At 39.7% G+C, this 24,266-nt stretch overlaps 1 protein-coding gene across 1 annotated transcript; it reads right to left on the reverse strand.

Moving 5' to 3' along the window:
* Positions 1-1,504: 1,504 nt before the first annotated feature.
* LOC130586567 (BCLAF1 and THRAP3 family member 3-like) lies at positions 1,505-16,929 on the reverse strand (the record flags this gene model as incomplete). The annotated part of the gene is made up of 8 exons (XM_057387415.1): positions 16,883-16,929; positions 9,587-9,658; positions 7,054-7,632; positions 6,051-6,716; positions 3,582-3,760; positions 2,712-2,826; positions 2,418-2,481; positions 1,505-1,623 (listed from the first exon to the last, which is right to left on the reverse strand). Coding segments are annotated over exons 2-8 (1,763 nt in total), but the record flags the coding sequence as incomplete, so codon positions are not given.
* Positions 16,930-24,266: the final 7,337 nt, after the last annotated feature.

Below are 24,266 nucleotides of genomic sequence, written 5' to 3' on the forward strand. Positions count from 1 at the left end.
ACCTGTATTCTCTTGTGGAATGAGAAATGAGAGATCTTCTGAAATTCTTACTGTGCAAGTGCAGGGATCCCCTGGCTGTGCCCTGCTGCAGTCACTGCTGCCCTCAGATGGTGAAAACAATTTCTGGATTTTAGTCCTTCACACCCAACTATCAATTCTGTCATGCAGAACTTGCCCTTTTAAAACATCCTCAACACTACACAAACTCAGAGAAATCCTCAACAAGCAGCTGGTTCTGATTTTGGGGGTTTTGCTTGCTTGTTTTTATGGTTTTGGTAATTTCATTGGTTTTTTTTTTGTACAGATACATCCATAAATTTCTAAATAAAAAATCTACCATGAAAAGCAACCGCCACAAGTCAAAATTTGTATTTACAAAACACACAGAAACAGTTTTTATAGCTGCAAAATAAATTATTAAGGATAAAAAATAGCAGCACACTGAACAAGCTCACAGGCATTGCCAGTATCTCATCTCAATAAAACCTCTCAATCACAGGAAAATCCTCCATATCATTCATGCCATTACTGCCCTCAGTCCCCATTACCCTGACAGCAGAATCCTCCTGACAACAAACTCCAGGACAGCCACTCTTAGTGGGGAAATTTGCATTTCCCACTTTGAGCACATAAATAAAAGGTAAGCAGGACATTAAATGTGGAAGTGTGTGTGGGCACATGAAACAAGTCCAGGGTTTTTTCCCTCCACTTGTTACCCTTCACTTCTTTTTTTGTTTCAAGAATCTAAATACAAGAAATTTCTTCTGCAGCTTCCCAAGTCTTTGCTTTTCCAAAAACATTAATTGCCATTACAGACTGTATTTAAAATGGACTAAGAGCAGCATATCAAGAACAATCTGCAGTATGGATACATTTTATTACACTCTGGAAATTCATCCATCAAATTTCTTCTACCAGTCCCTCTCTCTAATCAACTGACCTCACAACATCAAAAGTGAAACAGGATGACTGAGGTTAGCAAACACCTTTAATAAACCTGTTGGAATAATCCACAGCAGTAAAACACTATTCCAAAAATCTGACTTTTCAAATTCTCCAAGAATGAGAAAAATTCCAGTTATTTGTGGAATATATATTATATATAAAATAAATAAAATATTCCACATTTCATTACTAAAACATCAGGGCAACAAAACAATGTATTTATCCTAGAATGCTTTTACAGAATTACAAAATACCAGGAAAATGTTATGTGGCTCTTCAAGGAGTTCAAAAATACTTCAGCATTTTTAAACTAATTTTGTCCCCTCTCCACATTCAGTGCTACAGTTTGTGCTTGCTTTTCATTTTTTCCCACTGCAGTTTAACTTCTTTCAAGGTAATTACAGAGTAGTTTGCAATGTATGTCAGTTTAATTTCAGTGCCAGACAAACTTTGAAGGCAGAACTGTGGTACAGAATCACAATAAATGTAACAGTGGAAGGGCCCAAAAACTGAACACACAAGGGAATAACTTGGGCCAACAAGATTATTTGCTCCTTACCTTGGAGTGACACCATCTACATGAAACACTCTCTCATCTTCATTCTTCAATCTCTCTTTTCTTCTCCTTTCTATATCATAGCGCAGATCATTGGGATCTTCCAACACCCTTACAATGTTCTGGTTAAAGAAAGGGTTGAAGCTGAGTTAGCTGCTAAGAAATGAACACCAAGCTGATTTTTGTCCTTCAGGGGCAGCACAATTCAACTGTCAGCACACAGAACAAACTCACACCAGCCCAAAGATCCAAAGTCTAAAGCAATAACTAAGAAATTCTCTTTTCTTGCCCTTTTACAAATTTCCAAACAACAGTGAACAGAGCACTGGAATTCTGCATGGAGTTGCCAAGGCTTATTCATGGAAGTGTCAGTAACTCTTGAGAAGTTCTACAAGCCTTAAACAAGTAGAATCTCCAAATATCTGTACTACAGAAAAGGAATGGTGACTAAATCATGGCTGCAGAGCTCAAAAGGACAAGACTGAAAATCTTCTAACCCCAGGTGAAAGCAGGGGATAAAATAGCATTCTGAGGAATTACATGGATTTTGAGTCATTGTAACATTAGGGCAGAAGAAACATTAAGGCTTCGGGTAATCTCACACCAAAAATAAGAATCACACTTCAGTATTTACATTGTTTCAAAACAGACCTGTTCAAGCAGCAGGAATAAAAACATTCCAGCTGCTCTGGAAAACATATCTGTGTTTTACTCTGCAGTAAACACAGTACACTTACATCTGTAAACACACTCAGGTGTGCATTTTTTTCAAAATATTCAGAATTACTGGCAGTCTTCACAGGATGCAAAGATTATAACAATAATTCCCCCCTTGTAACAACAGCAAGGGGGAAACCTTGCTTACATTTATAATTTTAACTTATTGCTTCCCAACAAAGTGAAGCAATCAAGATACCTGAGGAGAATCAGATGGCACAGTTCGTTTGTTCTGAAGTTCTGCTAGAGACATGTCAATCCTCCTGGAACATAAAAATATTGCATAAAAACAAATGCCATCACTATAAAAACAAATGCCATCACTATAAAAACAAAAGCATTCTTGACCAGGCAACAGAATGTTTTAAAGATACAGGCAGGTTAAAATAATATATAAAACCTTCACACTGTGTAAAGTCTACTGAAGTTCAATTACCTTAATGCAAGTAAATCAAGAAAAAAGGTAAATTAAGACAAAATGTTCAACAATTACCTGTGAATTTCTGGATCCAAATGTATTTTAACGTCAGTTGTATTTGCACTTGATTTATCCTGAATTTTTGAGAACCGTTCATGTAGAGTTATGTCAGAAGATGTAAAATAATTTGCTGTGAAAAGATATTAAACACAAAAATGTTTTTTGTAGTGTTTGAAATGCACAGTGGGAATATCTCTTTTGAAAGATTAACTCTTAAGGATATCACAATTTACTGAAAATTTAAACTATTTCCACTTGCAGTTTACTATTCATAAATGAAAGATTAGACCAGCCCAACTCAGACAAGCTTATCTGATAAGATTAAACTCCATCACCAGCTCTACCATGGCAGTACTCAAATCACTAAAATCTATAAAATTCAACACTGAACAAAATGCAGCTGCCTAAACACTAATCTTAAAAATTAAAGGAACCATACATAACTAGAGAGTTGTGATTACAGCAAAGCTCCTTTTTTCCTATCATGTTTCTTAAACAAGCAGGTTACTCTCACATGCTTCCATAAAATCATTTTGATCTTTAATCTCCACAATAATGCCTCACTTATGGCCTAAGGCCTTCTTGAAGTCATCCTCCACCCAGGATTTTACTATAAAGTAAATACTTTAAATCCTCAACCTACATTTTCTTTAAATATTTGGGAAATGTATTGGGAAACCAAATATAAATGAAATATATATATAGGGATATATATATATATATATATATATAAATATATATATAAATATATTGGGAAACCAAATATAAATGAAGCCAATGGCAAACACCTGAGATTTACAGGGACATCATATCTAAACTGCTAGCTTTGGGTTTAGTAATTATATACACATAAACACATTCATTTATGCCAAATATTACAGCCACCTTTGACTTGATGAATAATTGTGATTATTTCCTGAGTAAATTCTCTTGATGGGTCGTTTTCAACATTTTGTGTTACAGATTCCATGTGCTCAAACACTGGATGGAAATTTTCATTTTTTCTGCCAACAGCAACCAGATCATGGGACATCTGTCTCTCTGTAGTGTGACTAGAAGCAGTCCTAGAAAAAAAATTATAGTGAATTATTTTAAAGCATTTATCTAAATCTCAAAACCTGGAATAGACAAGTAGTGTAAAACAATAAATAAGGAAGTTAATTTTAGGAATAAACAGGATTAAAAGCCAAAATCTCATTTTGTTCCTTTTTAAAATTAAAATACTACTAAAGCCATAAGGCAGAAAATCTATACTAAAATACAAAGATATTATTTCAGTCTCAGGAATCTTTATATCCGTGAACTATGCAACACAAAATCTGTGAATTTTAAGTTTAATTCAACTACATTATCAAATACAGGCAAATGAAGATCCTGACAGATTTCTTTAGAATAATCCTAGAAGGCAATTATGCCTGTGTCTTGTTTATACAGAACTACCAGGCAATTTTCAAGAACAGTTCAGAGATAAAAAAAAAAAAAGTCTCACATCTTTGGGAACTGAATCATCACTTGAGCCTAGTGAAACTGCTTCAGTAGCAGCATGTGAACTTAAGAACTTGTTTACCATATTTTTGTAAATTTTTACTCATTCTAAAAGTTTACACTCCAAATGGTTGCACTGCTGCTTAAAAATTATTTTGACAAGAAAGCCAACACCTCAACAACACTACTTGCTCTTGTTGCAAGAAAAATGCCTGTCATTGTGAAAGATAAATTAAGGACTCTAAGAGCTCATGTAAAAGCTTTTAGAATAAAGACTTTTAATTGTTTATTCTGCAAAGTGATTATGTACCTGGCCATCCTGTATTAAAAGCATACAAGACTAGAAATCCATACAAAAATTGTATCAGAAATAGCCTGGAGCAGATGCCACAAGTCATCAATTTTCCCCTAGCACAGTGGAAATAAATAAATGCAAGAAGGAATCCAAGCAATCTCAGTTTTAGATATTTGAACTATCTATTTGCTCCCCAGGTTTATAAAGAAACTATTCTTCTTAACTGAGTCATTTCAAGTCGTGTGTTTCTTAAATGCCTAAAGTAGGCAGCATGAATACTCCAAGTCATAAGCTTTTATAAAACTAATGTTCTTATATTTGAAAAAATAAAATATTAGCCCTTCTGGCTGCATCCACATATTAAAGTAGCTGTAATCAATGTATTGTTTTTTTTCAGTCTGCAAACAATTGCCATGTCCATTTTGCATGACCTTCAAAAACAGCAGCAAGAGGCTACTAGATAGAGGAATCATTCTGTGGGTTTGCAACAAAACCCAACAATTTTCCTTAAATTATCATTCAGTGTTAAATCCTTGTGCTAATGCAATGGTGGGAGTGGGCATTACTCCACCTCCCTTTCCTCAGTTTTTAATTTTAACCTCTTACATGCAGTAACTTGTCTTTGTAACTCTCCATTGCATTACGTATTTTTGAAACAGTGCAAAGAGAAAAAAAAAAAACTGATACAGATGTTTTATTTGGGACAAGAGGCAACATACCTTTAAAATTAAGGCTGATCATTTTGGGATGGAAGATAATCTCTTCCAAAACCAATTACTACAAATATAAGATATTCTGGTCAGCAACAGAAAGTCAACAAAGCAGAAAACTCTGCAAGAATCTATCAAAACCAAGCTGCTTGTTCACTACCATGTGTTTATCATCTAAAGTTTCATAGTAGTGCCATTTTCTTATATTGCAGCCAGCAATGCAACTGGAAATGCTAAATGAAAACACAAGAATTACACAGAAGATAGATATAAGCAGACTCTACTGCTTTTCAGTTCTGATGCCTCAACAGGTTGCCACTTTGCTACAACAATAAATGACAACTCAGAGATCTGTCATTTTTGGCAGTTTTACTGAACTTGAGATCTTGAATATGTGCCTGAGATTTATGAATTTAAAGGTTAGCTGATTTTTAGAAAAAAGAAAGAGTGACATTTAAAAAAAATGCTATGGTATTTCAGATGAAAGCACAGGACTAGGGTTTGCTGCATTTGGGTTTTGTTTCTTGGGGGGTTCTGTTTTTAAATAAAAATAAAACATTTACTTATCACAACCATCTTTTAACTACAGCTTTGTTATGAGGCACATCTGCTCTTTTCACTTCCTACATCTCCAGGAAACATTGGTTTTTGTTGATTGGTCTTATTTGTTGGTTGGTTTTAATAGTGTTTTAATAAAGATTTAATAGTTAACTTGCCCATACAGGAAAGTTACCATTTTAAAAGAAATTAAAACTAAAAATTAAACTAATTAATGGTTAATTCCTGAAAACCCCATGCTTTCCTCCAATATTCATAAACTGTTAAAGAGACAGGAAGAAAGCAGAGGTGAAGCAAAACCAATACCTGTACTTGGTCCCCATTTTCTTCATATCCACTTTGACTGTGAGACGTTCTCTCATACAGTTGGCATCAGACATTTTCACATCTGAAACAGTATGACTTGAATCACGCTGGTTATTGGAGGAATCCACGTTTTTCCTCAGCTCCCCCTCTTTCCTCACTCTTTCATTCAGTTTGTTTTTAAAAGATCTCAGCTCAACATCCGTTTTGGAAGAGTTAACACAAGCATTGCAGCTCTTCTTGGAGCTGTATTTAACAGGTTCTTCAACGTGCCGCTCTTCAGTCCGTCTGGCTCTTCCAGCACTAAAATAATCCAACTCTTTGCTGTTCCGGGCACCTTTAGAAGAGCTGTACTTCTGCTCTTCCTGCTTCACGTATTTCTGAGCTCTGTCATCTGGAAAAGGCTTTTCCCCATCGGGATGCCTGCGCCGTTTGTGACTGTACTCATAGGCTATCTTAGTGACAGAACCCCCCAAGTGCTCCCTCTCAGCCGGCCGCTGGGACTGGGCACCTGGATATCTTTGCTCCTCCTTTTCCTGGCAGGGTGGAAAAGAACGTTCTTGCTTCCACTTGGAATTTCTTGCTACATCTCCACCGTCATACCTCTCCATTTCCTTAGCCCTTTTAGACGTGTGCCCATATTCTCTGTAATCGTGATCTTCAGGATACCTGTGTTGACATAAAGCAATTTACACTTGCACTAGAGAAGAAAGTGAGAACTTATATGTGCAGAATGTTGGACAGCAGAATGCGTGGCAAGTTAACCCATAATCCCTCAGGCCAAGGTACAGATGTGCAGGGGCTCTTAAGAGGGACACATTATCCTTTCATACTCTAGCCAGCAATAGGATTTACTTAAAAGACAAATACTTCACTACTACCAGTCGCCCATAATTAACCTACAAAGTGGCCAACGTGTTTCAAGGTGGATATCTTCAACTATAATGAAAACAGACTTGAGGCTTTACACCACAATACCCAGGGTTTAATTATTTTATTCCTATACCTCTTCTGTAAAGAGCTCCTTGCCGTAAATTCATCAGAAACTCTTCTGGGTGACTGACCGTACTTCTCTTCRTGTAACCTCTGGTGCCTCAAGTCATCTTCATGCCATTTTCTTTCAAGTTTGCATGAAGCCTCTAATGGTCTATGAAAAGGTTTCATTCCTTTCTCATTTCCAGTGACTTTGTAGTGATCAAACACGTATCTGTCCTCCATTTTGTGCTGGTAAAAGGGACGATCATGCTCTTTGTAAGGTACTTCRGAGTATTTTGGTGGTATCTGGCATCTCCTGTTGCTTTCAGGCCTTTCAGATGAATGTGTTCTGTAGGGTTTATGACTGTAAGCATCTTCCATGGGAATTCTTTTCAGGTTGGGTGAAGGTGACCTACGTTCATATATTCTCTGGTGGTTATTTCCATGAGGTGCAAACCTGGAATTGCTTTGTCCATATTTTTCATCTTCTATTCTCCAAGGCATAGACTTTTTTGGGTCTTTACGAAAGCTTTTATATTCACAGTCGTAATTAATATGAGCATGCCTTTGCCTATGGTGCTCTGGACTCCTAAAAGCTGGAGATAAGGACCTAAAGCAAAAATAAAATCAATTTTGAGTAGCCCCATAAAATTGAATCCATTTCTTAATGAGAACATCCATTTCCTTAGGAAGTAGAACTTAGTACATAATTTTTTAACAAGCTGATTAAAATTAACACCAAGATATCAAAATGGCATTTTCCTGGCTAGAGTACCAGGCTTACTTTTACTCTGTTGAAAGTTTTCATAGTAAAAATACCCACTTGAAATTGTAGTAAGTCAATCATTTTTGTCTCTTTGAAGTTTTTCATTTAAAACTAAAAATAATTTCATATACATGAAGTTTCCACTACACTGAAAACAACTGTTATACATATTTTCACACTTTTCAAGCATCCCCTATCTATCTTTTTCAGTGCCAAGAAAAGAAAGGGGAAGGAAAAACAGTGTATAAAGAAAATTTTAAAGGCAGAAAAATGCCTTTTCTTTGCATGCCAAAACACCCTTCAAAAGTGAAAGACTGAAAACATTACAAAATATATTTAAATTGTCATACAGGTAGGCTTTTTCCTGCAGAAAAAATCAAGTTTGAGAAAGATGCTTTGGCCTTTTGGATAATTGTATGTACATGTTCACACACGTATACGTAAGTACTTCCACACTTACTGCAGCTTTTGCAATTAAAAATTCAATTGCATCACTCAGCTTTGCATTTTCTCCTACAGTTACAAAAATGAGGACAACCTGTTACGAGTTTTTAGCCAAAATCCCCTTAAAATAAAGAAAAAATAGCACAGGCCACTAGCAAGAACCAGAAAGTAATCCCAGACATAACAATTCTGCTAGAATTCAAGTAATCATTGCACACCCTTGACACACTCTTTAATAAAAACATCAAAAAATGTAAGTTGAAATAAGTCAAATCATTTCCTTTGTGTACATATTGCAAATGAACAGTTTGGCACAACTCTTTACTCCATTTCTGCAAATGAGTTTAAACTCAGCACCACTGATGTTTTTAAAACCATAATGGATGATTTCCAAGAGCACCCACACTGCTCTGGTTAGGGCTTGCATTTTAATGAGAATGGGGCTGCCTTTACTCAAATGACATTCCCAACTACCAATCTAGTGTGGACATGGGTAGGATTTCTCTTTTGAAAAACAAAGGCAACAAATAAAAAATCCCACACGTTTTTCTGAGTTACCCAAATTCCCTTGATTCCCTTGAGACACTTATTCTCGAAGTGTTTCTAAGAGATATCCAAAACCAGCAGAAAAGTAATTTCGCATTCTCAAAAACTTAAAATTTAAAATTAAAAAAAAACCCCTGGTTTTAGTACCTCAAATTATTTGAGTACCTCAAATTTTAAAGTCTTTAAAATGAGGCAGGTAAGTCACAGCATGAAGTAAGCTGGATGTTATTYTGGTGACAAATGTCAAAGACATGTGCTACCAGGCTAATGTCCAAGGAGAAGGGCACTGACTCCCACATTTCCACGTGTTTTCAGTTCGTGTTATGCACAAGGCATGTCTAACTGTGCTAAAGATCAGTTTACAAATCAGCCCCAAACCTCAGAGAGTACCAAGTGCTCAAAAAAAAAAAAAAAAAACCCGCAAAAAAACCAACCTATTTTTTTTAACAGCTCCTCCCTGTAGGCCAAGAAGCAAAACAGAAGCGAGTTACTGACATTAAGTACATAAGGTGGTGCTCAAGTAAAAATAATCTTAACTACTTTAGTGCTTGGATTTTGTGCTTAAGCTTAAGGTAGTTCTAAATCCCAGAACACAAAAGGTAAACAAGGCTCTTGGCAGACTGCAAAAACTGAACATCTCCAGCTTAAAAGAAATTGTAATAAAAGCATGACCTGGGAAAAAATTATTGAAAAATAAACACAGATTGCAATTCTGAATGAACTTTTCTTTCTTTTATGCAAGTTTTAGGTCCTAATTATAAATCCTCATATAGAGCTACATTTCAGAACACAAGTTGTAGATATTTACCTTGGTTTCCATCGTGGTGATCTTGATCTAGATCTTGTCATCTTCTCTCACGTGTTTATGAGTTTCTTGAAGCTGTAAAAATTATACCATTTACTAGTCTGATTACAGTGGCAACAGGAACAGGTTTTTYAACAGATGTAGTATTAGAAGCTTTAAAGTTGAGATGAGGTATATTTTTAGGATGTTTTACCTAAAAAGCAAACCTCTAGTACCAATTCTACAGCAAGCAACTTTTCCTCCTCTAGTTGCTGGTTTTAAAATTCAGCATATTTTCTTTAGAAGGACTTAAATATTTGATCTTTGTTCCATTTTTCTCTCCATTTTGTAATGCTGYCTATGCACCCTGCTCTTAAATGCTAATAAACTCACGAGCAAGCTACAGCAAATCAAAAATAGGATCTAAATCGAAGTATTTGTTGAATGTTGTGGATGATAGAGAGGGGAGAAACAGTTTTAAAAATAAAGTTTATGAWGGAAAATGTTTTTGCATCAAGTTATATACCGAGCTTTACATATACTGAACTCCAAATCTGTCATATACATCAAAATTTTTACATGGTTGCAGACTTCTTGTAAGCTTTTACTCCCTCAAGTCTTAACTGATAGATCATCACATACTCCATCCAAATCAAAGCAGGTACAAAAGATCACTTGTCATAGTTGTACTTGACCTGCTAATAACCTACTAACTAGATACACATTAAATATACAATGGATGCACTCCTGAAGGTAGCTCTGGGCATCCCTTCTCATAAAAACTATGGAAGAATGCAAAAAATACCTTCTTCGAGAAAAAGACACAAGGAATTTAGGAAAAAAGTGATGAAAGTTTATACAAATTCACCAGTAATGTGACTGATGAACAGGAACAAAATGATTATTCATTATTCAGCAAACACAAAGTATTAAAGAAGAGTGAAATTGTTGGGTAACTGGTTCAAAACTGAAGTTTGGACCACATACCTACAGCTTTTAATTACCACAAAATGCTGTAAAGGCTAGAAATACAGATACAAAACCAGATCCATCAACAGCTCTAAAATTAATGAACAACCAACCACTTGAAACTCAAAGAATACACCCAGGTCAACATCACTATACATGCCATCATATTTTCAGTAATTATTTGCTCAGACACACAGTCTGAGCTAGCAAAGTATGGCCTTTCTGACACTCCCAGTGCTCAAATAATTTCTTTAACTAAATCTTTACCTGACAAACTAAAATTGAAAAGGGGAAAAAAAACCTGCAAGCTTTAAGGCTCTACCTGAAGTAGGGCCACCATATGCCTGACCTAGCACCTCAYACTCCCTGGCTGCTTAAACAAAGTATCACTGCTTGCTATACTGGACTTTTTACTATGATTAGTTTATGGCTGAAACAGTAGTATCTCAAGAAAAGAATGTGCAGCATTTTTCTGCTGCCTACCCCCAGACAGACATTAGACAAACCGCCTCCCATACTTCAGGGTGATTCTAGAAACTGCTCATTACTTTACACCATAAACTAACCAGACATTTATTTGCAAGATGTAGCAATAGCTTAGTTYTAAATAAAAACCTCTAGAATTTATTTTTTGCTCCACAATCATRAAGTTTTAAGTGTTGTAAGGGATAATGAAGCAAAAAAAAAAAATCCAACCCCAAGGTACTTCCCCAAGGAAGTACCCCAAGGACAAGATGAAGTATTCATTCTCTGAACTCTCAAATATGAAGTTATCACTGCCTCTTATATCCTAAATGCAAATACCTGAGGATTGCACAGCCTGAATTAACTTCAGGCCCTTTGCTTACTTGAAGGTCATACTAGCCAAAATTACATATGATGCTCCAACGCCAGTATTCATTATTTTTCAAAGAAAAGTAATATTGTGATCAAATTAGTTTCCTATTTTTCACCCTTAAAAACATACCTTACAAAACAGAATAGTATTTCAGACACAAAAAAATCCCACACTCCCTAATGGCTAACCCATTTCAAAACATGGTGCACGTTCCACAGGTTTCCAAGATTCACTACCACCATCTCTTCTGGTAAACTTTTAGAAGTGACAGTATTTTATGTGCTGATCAAATTCTTTCTTTCTACCTTCCCTTCAGTTCTGAACTTYATTCCTAATTTTCAAATGAGTACGTAAACACCAGAAAGACAAAAGTACCATTAAACCTCACCCAACCATATGTACAGAACTTGATCTGCCAGCCTGATAGAGACAGAAACTGAACATAAATAGCGACCAATTCCATATTCTTTCCTTATTCAATCATACCTAAAAGCGTGAGAAAGACTGTGACAACATGTCCTAGATCTTGCCTTAGGATAAGGAGGACTGCTGTAATTTCCAATGATGACATTCCTTTTGTTTAGTGGAAAGAAGTGTTCATTTGTTTTAACACACCTCCCAAAAAATGACCCATCCAATAGGATTTCCTCACAGACAAACACAACATGCAGAGACAGCAACCATCCTTCTGTCAAGACTCCCACTCTAACACCAGAATCACAAATCAGTCTACACAAAACTTGCAAACACATTGCTAAATGCAGGTTTAAATCACCTCAACTATACCAGCAATATGGTTCCTCACCAAAAGTAAGCTTTTTGTAGGATGGTATGAAGTAGCCAGCCTGCTATAGCAGAATTACTTCATTCAAGTGAAGGCCCTACAATTCCCAAGTTATCCAGGTGCCTCTGAAAAGCCAGGTCATGGCAGAGTAGAGGTGCCAAGACCTGACTGCTCTGGGCTCTGAATTTCCCCAGGACTTTCTGTTGTACTTCGTGAGATGCTGTCACTATGAAAACATTAAGAACTATTTTTTTAACTAAGCAGCATTATTAGGTTCAGAGTGCTGCTTGTGTTTGTTATGTTACAACAATAAGTGACTCATTGGAAGAGYTATCAGTAACTGTGCTTAGATAGCTTTTAAATATTAATGGGAATCCCACCTTTTRTTTTGCTTCCCTTGACTTTTGGAACTGGAATCAGACAACTTCCCTCTTGGGAGAAATGGCCTCAAGCTTGCTACCAGCTCGTTTGATTTCACCCCTGSGATATGAGTGTTTTGACAAGTACAAAAGTCTTTTAGTATCCATCTTCTACAAACCTGAAAGGAGTATCTTGAGACAAGTAACTCAAAAATGACCAGAAATTGTATGGGATGTGCCAACTTGAACATATACTGTTTCAGAAATGCTATAAACTTTTAACAACTTGCTCTACTGAACAGAACAACCTTCTATCTGCTTGACTTTCTCCAGCATGAAACAAGAAATCACAAATTACTGCAATCATCTAGCTGAACAGAAGGGAACTGGAGCTCCTTCTAATGCAAAGAGCCCAAAATCAGCAAGTCCTTAACAGCTAAAACCCCGCAACAACAGACTGAGTAGAAGCAGTTAACTCTCCTGGAACAGACTATAAGTGTGTGGATCACTCCACATGCCTTTTTGGTGCTTTCATCATCTACAACACAACATGGAAGAAACTTTATTCAGGGCAAATCCGTTTTAATAATGCTCATCACCAAGAAGCCTTTCACCTACAATGAAGGGAGATGTTCCCCACCCCTTTGGGAGGGATTGCCTGAGCACCATCACAAACCTTTCAGAGGAGAGAGSGATAAGCAGATCTTTCAAAGTCTGGGTTCTACAACCAACAGGAAGACAGACAATGACTCTGGCTGTAAAAACTACCCACATCACTATTATCTCTCCCACTTGCCCAAAAAAGATAAGGAGCAGCTCCCAGCTTTTCACTGCCTGCCTTCTAGGYGGGGATCAATTGGAAGCTGCAGGAGATGCCAAAGTCTGTATTGCAGCAATGTCTGTCAAGAAACAAAAACCAGGAACTGAGACTCTCAATGCCAATATAACCAAGCATTTGACAGAAATACAATCAAATTAAAAGCTCAGCTGCAATCCAGACTTCAAGTTCTTTTTTTTTTTTTTTTTTTTTTTTTTTTTTTTTTTTTTTTTTTTTTTTAAGTCTGCAATACAGAAAATAATTTGCACCATCATTAAATGAAAAGTATAGAATTGGCAACTTCTCTGCTATGTAGATTATAACAGCTGATTCAAAGGCTGCCCCATTCAGTGCCCACTCCAGCCACTGTCCAAGCAGAACACAAGCCTGGCACATTCTTGCTCATTCATCTTCGAGGCAAATCTTACCACCTCCACCACCAAATGCTCAGGAAAACGCACAAAACCAGAGAAATATCTCCCAGCAAACGTCACGCTGTTTCTGAACCTGGAACAGAACTCCTGTAGTCACTGCTTCCTAGACAGGCTTCAGAACCATCTCCACTCTGCCTCAGCTCTGTCAGCACATGGAGGTGACTCCCATCTCAAGGAACACCACCTCAGGGAAGAACAAATGTGACAGCTTTGAAAACTATGAGCCAGAAAAGCTGTTTAAGTCAAGGACACACAACCAGCTGAGACAGGAAACCTGGCTGAAGGATTTCTAAACCGTYCCCTCCTTTAGACAACACAGCAGGTAACAGATCAATGCAAATGRCTGAGCCAAATTTTCATCCTCAATTCTCTCAGAGCTCTTTGATATTCAACAACAGCTCTTTATGATTACAGATCCCTTCTCCYGGGCTTTTATCACTCTTGTAGCACCTTCCCTACTTCAACAGATATGGCTAGAATTCTCCACAGTATTTTGTGGCAGGTCTGAGGCCACCTAGTCTCACAGACTAAATCCTCACTGCCAACATCGTAAKGGATATAACCCTTTTTTACCCATTTTTCATTTTTTTTGTGCCATGCCACAATTAAGAAACTTCTCGTTGTGGTCCACAGCACCTCCCTAGACAGCTGTGGCAGAGGAGCTGGGAACAGAGGGCAGTGGGGATCACTCTCCTCTGCTTGCTACACAGATAGAGATATAAAAATKATTGTTCCCCCTTCCACTCACTGTAGGATGAAGACTTACTACAGCAAGTACAGGCCTAGCTGAAACATGAAGAATTTCTTCTTAGGACCACCTAAGTATTTGCTTGAAACACATAGAAAGTACTCCCCTGTGTCTGCATAGTTGAGCAAAGGAATAAAAATAACTGAGTAGGTCTACCGAGCATACAACTTTTCAGTGTGTTCTCATTTAAAACCGACCCATTTAATTACACCAATTAGCAGGCAATGCCTCACCTTTGCAAAAGAACAGATTACACAGCCAGCTTGTAAAGACTGAGCAGAATAAATCTGTATCACATAAGGTATTTCACTCTCAAACTCCTWTTTTTTTATACAAAGAAAGCCCAACCTGTAAATCTACTGGTGAGCCATTTCTAAGGGGACACCAGAAGCATGTTAGATCTGCTTGTGTCATAGTCCCAGGGACAAACCACAACTTCCTGCCTACTGAAAGCTCTCTAAAATAATACAAGCCACAATRGCAACCTTTGCTTTTTCACCTTGGTGTTAAAAAACCACCAGAAAACCAAAGTAAGACCCTTGTTTATTCAGAGTCAGCAATGCCACAGAASGGTATTGCCGGGAGGCTGGGAAGTCCAGGCTGCCTTTCCCAGTCACASCAGAGAAATGCAGCCTTGCTGGAAGACTCCCAGCACGTTTCCTCCCTTCCCTGCAGACAGCAAGCACCTGCTGCCACCTGAGAGGAAAAGCAAACCTACCTGTGTGCAGCCACATCCCTCACCAGCTTCCTGCAACASCAACTCAGCCTACGTTACCTCCTGACAGGTGAACACCCACAAACCAAAGCTGCACTAAAATCAAGCCCATCTCGTCCCAGCACAGGCGGATGGAGAGCTGATTTGATGACTCTTACAAAAGCAGTGGCAGAAATACCAGTTCTTTTGCTGAAGGCAGATGTGGAGGAGTGCATGGACACTCAAGATAGACAGCTGTTTATCAGGGTAACAGGGTGTGCCACTAAAGGAAGTTAATTAATTTCAGTTCACCTCATCAACACCAACATTAAAAAAAAATTAAATCAGAAAAATGCTAAAAGGGAAAGACAATCATCTGTGTTCTCTGCCCCTCTCTACCCTGCCTGTGTCAGGCTGCCACAACATGACATCCCTCACCAAAGATCCTTCCATGTCTTTTGCATCTTTTTTCCCCTCCCTTCCTGGCATCCTCTTCCATGCTCTTCCTCCAGCCATCCACACCCAGCAAGACTTTCACAGAAAATTTMCTTTTCCTTTATGCCCACAAACACACAAAGTAAGCAGGTAATTAAGATCTCCCAGCCATTTGAGTAGCTTTTGTTTTAAACCTTTATAACTCAGGAATCCGTATTTATAAGTGACTTGGGGCATTTAAGAATGGCAGTAGAAATAAGACGTTGTTGTCCTAGGTGGAGCTGAGCCAAGTGAGGAAACTGCTACAACCAATTGCTTATGAGGCATTACCGCCCACTCAAATGTGTATGAATAATTGTGCATAATCAACTTAACCACCCAAAGAATTACCCAAAAACCCATAGATTTGGTTAAATTGACACCAATTCCTCTTGCTTTGGCTTKACTCAATCTGTAAAATATATAAACCAAAGACATACTGAAACCGAGCTATGTCTGTTATACAAAACCTGYACTGTTCTAAGTTATTTGAAAGACTTTGGTGTAATTCTGAGTGTGACAACATATAAATTACTGGAAACAGGGACTGTTGRTATTYATGCACTGCTCACCTCTAAGGTGTCCTTACAGTAACAGTGAGCAGCGACCTCAGCTCTGCGGTGCTGCCGGCCCAGAAGGTTCACAGGACCACGGGTGTTCTGGAACAGTCACGACCCGAGGGCACGGCCGACAGCCCCGCGGGGATTTGGGTGTGTGCTCCTGCCCTGTGCTTTGTTCCTGGCCCTCCCAAAGCTCCTGCCGGCCCCGCGCCCGGCACACACGGTCTGTGCGARCATGTATGCACACAGGCGGCTCCGGGTGCCGCTGCTCCGGGCTGCCCCGCCGYCAGCACACCCCGTGTGGGTGCAGCACAGTCCCCGCCGAGCCCCCGCAGCTCCGCCGCCACCGGCCAGCACCGAGCGGGCCAGAGCGGGGAGCGAGGAGCGAGGGCGGCAGCTCCACCCGCCCGGCCCGGCCCGGATCGGCCGCGGGGTCTGGGTGGGCGCGGCGGAGAGCGGCGGAGCCCCGCGTACCTCGGCCCGCCGGAGCCCCGGGCTCGGCCCGGTCTGCTCGGCCCGCTCCTGCCGGCGCGCAGGCGGCGCTGACGGGGACAATGACCGCCCCGGTTCCCTGTGCCCGCGGCTCCGGCCCCCGCCCCCTCACCGGGCCTCAGCAGGCCCCGCCGCCGAGCCCCGCACTCACCGCCTGCGGCGCCGCTCCCGCCACTCCTCCGCCGCCGCGCCGCTCCGCTCCGCCCCGAGCAGGTGCCCGGCGAGCCGGCGGGGCGGGTCCCGGCGGCCGCGGGGCCGCGGCTGCTCCGCTCGGGCGCGGCGGAGAGAAAGGGCGGGCGGGGGGCGGGCGGCCCGGAAGGGGAGGGGAGGGGCGGGGAGGGGCGGGGAGGGGCGGGCGGGGGCGGCTCCAGCTCCAGCACCGCCCCCCTCACACCGCCCCCTTCACGGGCCGCTCGTTCCCGGCCGCTGGTTCCCGGCCGCGGCAGCGCAGAGAGGACGGGCTGCGCTGGCCCTTCCCGGGTGTTGAATTCTGAGCACCCCCTCAGCTGGAATGCGCTGTGGGAAGCAGAGGTCTGCCGTGACATCGGCAGCCCGGAGGGTCAGCGTGTCCTGAGGGGCATCGGGCACAGCATCGCCAGCCGGGACAGGGAGGGGATTGTCCTTCTCTGCTCTGAGCTCTGAGCTGGGGCGGCCCCACCGCAGTTGCTGAGGGCAGTTTTGGGCACCACAATGTAAGATATAAAGCCATTAGAGAGCGTCCAAAGGAGGGCTATGCAGATGCCAAAGGATCTAGAAGAGAAACCCGTTTTGAGGAGTGGCTGAGCTCATTTGGCTTGATCAGCCTGAGGAAATCTCATTGTGGTCTACAGCTTCCTCATAAGGGAAGTGGAGGGGCAGGCACTGATCTCTGTGGTGACCGATAACAGGACCCGAGGGAATGGCCCAAAGTTGTGTCAGGGGAGGTTTAGGTTTGATATCAGAAAAGGGTTTTTAACCAGAGGGTGGTTGGGCACTGGAACAAGTTCCYCAGGGAAGCAGTCACAGTGCCAGGCCTCACAGAGTTCAAGTTSATTTGGACAATGCTCTCAGGCWCATGGTGTGATTRTTGGGGCTGTGCTGYGCAGGACTAAGAGTTGRACTTAGTGATTCTTGTGGGTCCCTTMCAGCTCAGAATATTCCRTGGTTTTGGTAGGATTCCCACTGCTCTTTGGGCCCAAGGAGTGGCTCACAGCTCCTGTGCAGGGCTGTGCTGAGGGGGTCAAAGAGCCTTGCACGGTATCAAATGGTGCTCTCCGAGGCATTTTGCAAGTTCCTGGAATGCCCATCAGAATGCAGCACTCTCCTTGCCTGGGATCTGATCAGTCCCAGCAGTGTGAAGGCTCTCTAGGCTGCTGGGACGCATTAATTCCCTTGATTGCCAATCCTGATAGCCAGCAGGCCCAACTGGTTTGGTGTCAGTTTTTCCTTCAGGAGCTATAAACAACAGAATCACACACTGAACATACTGTAACCCTTTCAAAACAAAGTGTCTTCTTATGGCTGAAAACCACTCAGAAATAGATTTAGAGATCACACAAAACCAAGGAGGCGTGATGCTATCATTGGTCAAGGATCTTGAATAGTGCTTTGGTGTATTGTCAGATCAACTCATTAATATAAATTTGATTCAGCACACATGCAGGCACACGCGTCTGTTTTAGCCCAAGCACATAACTGATGTTAGTTTTGTATTTTTACAGTAGCTAAAGGAAGACGGGTGATACCTGATAAGGTATCATTACAGCAGCACAGGCAGGCATTATCTGATCTGGTATAAAGCTTATCAAAACCAAGGTACCCTTGTCAACTTTTTTTTTTTTTTTTAAAAGAAATTAATTTAAGCCCAAGAAAGACCCAGACTGAGCACACTGTGTTACACAGCCWTGACATTTTTGATCCAGCTGAGAGCCATAGTGTTGCATTTAGGGTGAAGTTATATTCACCAAACAGAGATTGGAGAGGGAGGGTTGCTTACTCTTGGCCCCTCTCAAAGGGATGGTCTCAGTTTCCTTATGTTGTGAAGATCACTGTGAGCTGCCAACTTTGGCTGTTCTTAGACTTTTAGCTGCTGACATCCTTCTTCTTTGATAGGACTGATCTTTCAGCAGTGCATTATCTTCAGTTTTGTGTCTTCTCAAGCTGGGGGCTGTAGGTGGGACTGAAGGATCCTTTGTCACAGCTATCAATCTGTTTGTTGTCTTTGTCCACAGGGTCCTGCTTGGTTCTCTGTGGACTAGCTAAAATACAAGGAACCCCACGATTGCTGTATAAAAGAACTTCCTGTATTCACCAAAACATTTGAAATTCTCATAGAGAATTATAAGATTCTTTTTAAATTTAKTTGTAGCRTTTTCCCAATTAAAAGGGACTGCARAAGATTTTCTGACCTGTAGGGCATAGAAATACGGTGGCAAGCTGCACCAAATAATGCTTGCTTCCTCTTTGCTGTGTTGGAATTTTAATAGAAGTTCAGGATGAGAACTGGATCAGCGAGCTTTAGATGGAGCAAGTGAGACTGAAGCAGACAGATGCCACTGATCTGCACTTTGCCAAAGAAACCTGGTCCAGCCTGWGTGGCTCAGCATGTCCCAGTTTGACATACATTGCAATGTGTGAGGTAATCACTGTATAGGCAGCCACGCTTCCATTGTCAAGATTCAGAAAGCTGCACTAACAGTAAAAAAGATTTGGTTTTATTCCCTGGTTCAGCTGGTATAGTTGTTTGCCTGATCTCTGCATGCAGGTGGGCTACCAACCACTATGCTGAAACTCAAAACTAAAACACACCTCACTAGAAGAGAAAACTGAGCTCTAAGTACAGACARCCTCTGTGTGCATAGAATAAACTTCTACATGACAAAAATAAACTATCAAATTTCATTATTAACCTATTTACTTGATGTTGCCTCAGATGGTCTTGATAACATATTTGTTCTGATGGATACTATCCATAGGATTGGCACACAAGGATCTCTGGTTAGGACCGTGTAGTCTAAGAGAACAACAACTTACAGGTACTTTACAAGTTAAATTATTATTTAAATCAGTGTCTATTAGTAGCTCCACAGCATCATTATTCTTCACCTCTAAATTGGAAAGGCTATTCTATTGCACAAGACTTGGCAATTACTGCTTATTAAGACTAATTATTTTAATCTATTTCCATCTTTTATTTCTAATTAAGTATCATTAGAATAGAGAATCACTTTCATATTCCTTTAATGCTTAATTTAGTAAACATTCCCTTTGGAAAGAGCACAACTGTGGTTTGCATGCTAAATACTTTGAAATGATGAATGGAAGTTACAGACAGATCTTGGAGTGATGAGAGAGGGTCTGTGGAGTCAACACCCACAGGATTATCTGGATTCACAGTCAAGAACTGCTGTCCAATGTTAAATCATGGTTTTACCATCCAACCTCTCATAAAGGGAAATGTTTTCTTTTGTACTTCACTATCTTGTTATACCTCCTGATTAGYTTTACATGGCTTTATTAACTTGGATCTCTGCTTTCAAAGGAGTTTCACATTCATGCTCTCTTCCTCAGCCTCTCACCCATCCCTACCCCTTAGTGCAATCAGGCACTTTTTAATCAAAATTCTCTCACCAAACCACAATGTGTGTCTCCTGCTGTGAAATGAGAGTGAGCTGCCTAATTCTTTGCAGGCAAGTTGGTCATTTGTGTCCTCTAAGGTARTAATAAAAAAATAATCCTATCATTCAGTGGAACAAAATCAGCTGAATCTCTATATCCCCAGCAAAGGAGCATCAGCTCTTCCTCTTAATTTATAGAAAATTAGACGCTGGGATTTAAGTCAATTCCTTAGGTTATTTGTCAAAGAAACTTCAAATTTGTAATACCTTACGCAGTCAAGACAAGAATTTGTTCTAGAATGAAGAAAAAAATCTCAAATTCAGTTTTCTGTGGAACTCTAATACTACTTTTGGTCTAGGCTCAGAGCAACAGATTCCTCCTTAATGAAGGAAATATGTCCTACATTCTTTAGCCTTGAAATTTAAGGAAAGCTGGAAAGTAATTGTTTAATTAAAACCTGAAGGAATGTGAGAGGATGACTAACTGCATGACTGGGCTCTGATAGCATCACCAAATTCCTCTTCAAATAGAGTTTCCAGCAAGCCTGTGTTTTATTTATAAGGTTATCGTGGCTTTCCTGTAACAACACATGAAAATGTACCATTGCTGTTGGGCATATAGCCCATGTGAACTTGGTAGGATTTTGGCAAAATAACCAGTGAAAACAATCTCAGTGTGTGAACCAACACCAATGGGTGACATAAATGCAGCAACAGGATTTTAAAAGCAAAGGCTTTAAGTTTATCACCCAAAAGGCCAGAGCAGATGAATCTGAGGAGGAAGGCAGAGGCACAAAAAGGCTGCAATTCTTTGCTTGTGTAAGAGACAGGTCTTGGAAAGATGACAGGAGGAGAAATTGCAGTAAAACAGCAGGATGAAAGTCTGACTGAGGAAAGATAAAATTTTTAAATAGCTCAAGACAGGCATGACACTGATTTGATACTAATAATAATTAGTGATAGTAAATGTGCAAAGTGTCTTAGCATTCTTCAGTGACTGTGACCTTCACCCACTCATCAGCTCATTTATTCCTAAATCCACCAGCAGTTTCATTTGCTACAGGACAAAAGCTCAACTGCTTTTTCTGCCCTAAAGCCCAACACTGGCCCAAGAACATTAGCATGATTTAATCTTGTACAAATGTAGGTTAGCAACACAAAGATTGCTTGCCAAAAGGGAAGAACTTCTGTCCCTGACACATTTTGCACATTCTCAGTCTTTGAAACACTCCTTGACTTCTGTTTCTCTGCCAGCTGTGGTGTGGGCTGGAACTGAGAGAACAAACCCATTCCAGCATGCAATGGCCAGAATTTGTATTCTTTTGAATGTCTGGATTTGAACTGATAAGAGGTATAAAGGGGGRAAAAAATAGTGAAAACTATTCCTGATTGAGACCTTACACCAGGAAAATTAGGAGAAACCTACTGAATTTATTGGTATGAAACCCTGCAGCTTTGTGTATTTAAGRTGCTAAAAATGATATTTCAGACAATGCTGCCATCTGTATTTTAAGAGAGGTTACTCTGAAAAGGGATGTGTGAGCATGTAAATATGGTGTTACAGGATTGGCCTGATCCTCCTTACTGTGATGCTCATGCAGAATTTGGTGAGAGGGGCTATTATTTCTAGAAAAAAACATGAGGAAATACTGACAGAGTAATTTCCCTGGTTCAGAGCATCTCTCACACACATTAATGTTTTTCTTCAATTATGCAATTTTATGTCCTTATGTTCCTATAGTACAATGTCAATCACCTACAATTGCATTGGATTTCAAATTATTCCTTCTAGGCACAGCAAGATGATCTAAGTGATATTGCAAAGCTGCTGGTTTGAGCTATTCATGCAATTATTTTAAAAACTTATTCTTAAAGAAAGAATTCTTAGACCACACAGTTGATTGTCTACTGCTCCTTCTGATTGTTGGATCTCTCCTGCATCGTAGTCATTTTTTCTCTGGAAATCATTAAGGCTTGATTACAGCAAGTTTACATCTCTATTTTTGTAAAGCTCCCAAGTGAACATGACATGCTATCTTCCAGAGCATCTATTTTGATCCTGAAAATTGCAGGCCTCAGGTAATCATCAAAGCTACTAGTTTAAAARCATTACTAAGCTCAATCTTGAATAATCAAAATGCTATAAAATATACACAAGCTGGAGAGCAAATAAGGCTACTGGSAAGAAAACAAGTATCCAAAATTCTGGTGATCAAGAAACCATTTCCTTATACTTGACGTAATTATTTTAAAAGCTTAAATGTACTTTCTCTTAAGAGTTTCTGCTTGCAGTTTTAAGAAGTTTTACACTTCACATGTTGCTTTAACAGACATTAATCTGGAGTGAACAGCATCACCTACTCTTCAGTTGTAGGAGATCATAATGATAAATTATGGGATAAAAAAAGTGAAGGCAAAATGAACATTGTGGCTTGCAGTGTTTTGGACTGGTATTATTGCACTAACAGCAATAACAAAAATGAATCTGAATACATTTTAAGTTTTCTATTATTTTTAAGTGTAAGTATTCTGGAGAGACTGAATTTAAAACCTTCTTTTCTGAAGATTAAAAAGAAAATCCAGAGAAAATTGCATTCAGTTGTAACATACAATGTATTTTCCAGCTTTTAGCATAGTGGCTCAGCAGTAATAATGGGGAGAAGAGAGAAGTAAGGAAGAAGTCTCACAGGTCCTAAATCAAGAGAAGCAGCAGAATATTCCCACTGATTCATTTGTGCTGCTTACAGGACAGTCTCTCTTGTGCAGGATACAGGGCAGGCTTAGAGAAAACAAGATAGAAGCCTCAGAGTCTAGATTTCAGCTCTTGAATATTAAACTATCTCCATTTAATACAGGGAAGTGACCATAGTTTAAACCTTAATGGGAAGGATGTTTCCTTCTAGRTTTTCCAGGCTGCTGGTTTTGCAGCTTTTCTACAATTAAAGGAGAGAAGATGATTCCCCCTGTTTGTAGCTGTTTATCACTAGATGCAAATRCAGCCTGGGGGTTCAGATCCACCCCTCATTGATGCAATTTTATTTTGAAATGAACTCCCTGGGGAGAGTGGCCCAAGACAAGCATTGGGTGCCATTTCCCAGGGCAACACCATGGAAAGTGCTGAACCTAATCAGAGAGCTACTGTTATACCCARTTACCTCACAGGTATTATTTATTCTTTTATTAGAAACTTACTGATAGTTATATAAAACAATAGCAGAAAAGCTCTATCAGGATTGCTTGTGTGAATCACCAGTTGCAAGAYCACTGACAAATTCCAAGTAAAGCTCATTGCATAGTTTTGAATCACAGCAGCAAACATGGGTTGTGCTGGGATGAAATCACATCATCAAAAGCAAAAAAAAAAAGCAATTTAATCTCTCAGCTGACAGTACCTGCTCCAGATATTCAGCCAAATTTGAAAAGTTACATTTGAAAGCAAATATAATGKTAAATTATAAAACAATATTAAAGTCATATTGTTGTGGGAATAAAAAGCCCCAAGAAACACGTCAGATTCATAAATGAAAATGTATTTCACCTTTATACATGCTATACAGGTCATGCAAATACAGAAATCTACAGGTTATACAATGACACCATAATAAAATATAATATGACATTTGTCAAACACAATGTATTACAGCAAAACAAACTGYTTCTGTTTGTTTATTATTTAGGAAATAGATGAAGGACTAAGTTGGAAGACACARTACCATGCTACAGCTTACTGCACAGTCAAAAGAAAGTATTTCTTTCAAGTACACGAACATAAATAGAGCTGGGTTGTTGTAAGTATGATTTTTTTATGCATTGCACATAAAGTCACTGGTTACTTTCCCATTGCTGACTTGTAAGAGCACAAGAATGGTGCTACAACTGAGCTCAATCTACGCTGTGAACTCTTACATGTGGAAAAAAAAAAGAAAAAAAAAAAAGAGC

The sequence above is a fragment of the Malurus melanocephalus genome, unplaced genomic scaffold (assembly GCF_030028575.1).
Source record: "Malurus melanocephalus ecotype Western Australia unplaced genomic scaffold, MMel_1.1 scaffold_1210, whole genome shotgun sequence".
Classification (NCBI taxonomy): Eukaryota; Metazoa; Chordata; class Aves; order Passeriformes; family Maluridae; genus Malurus; species Malurus melanocephalus.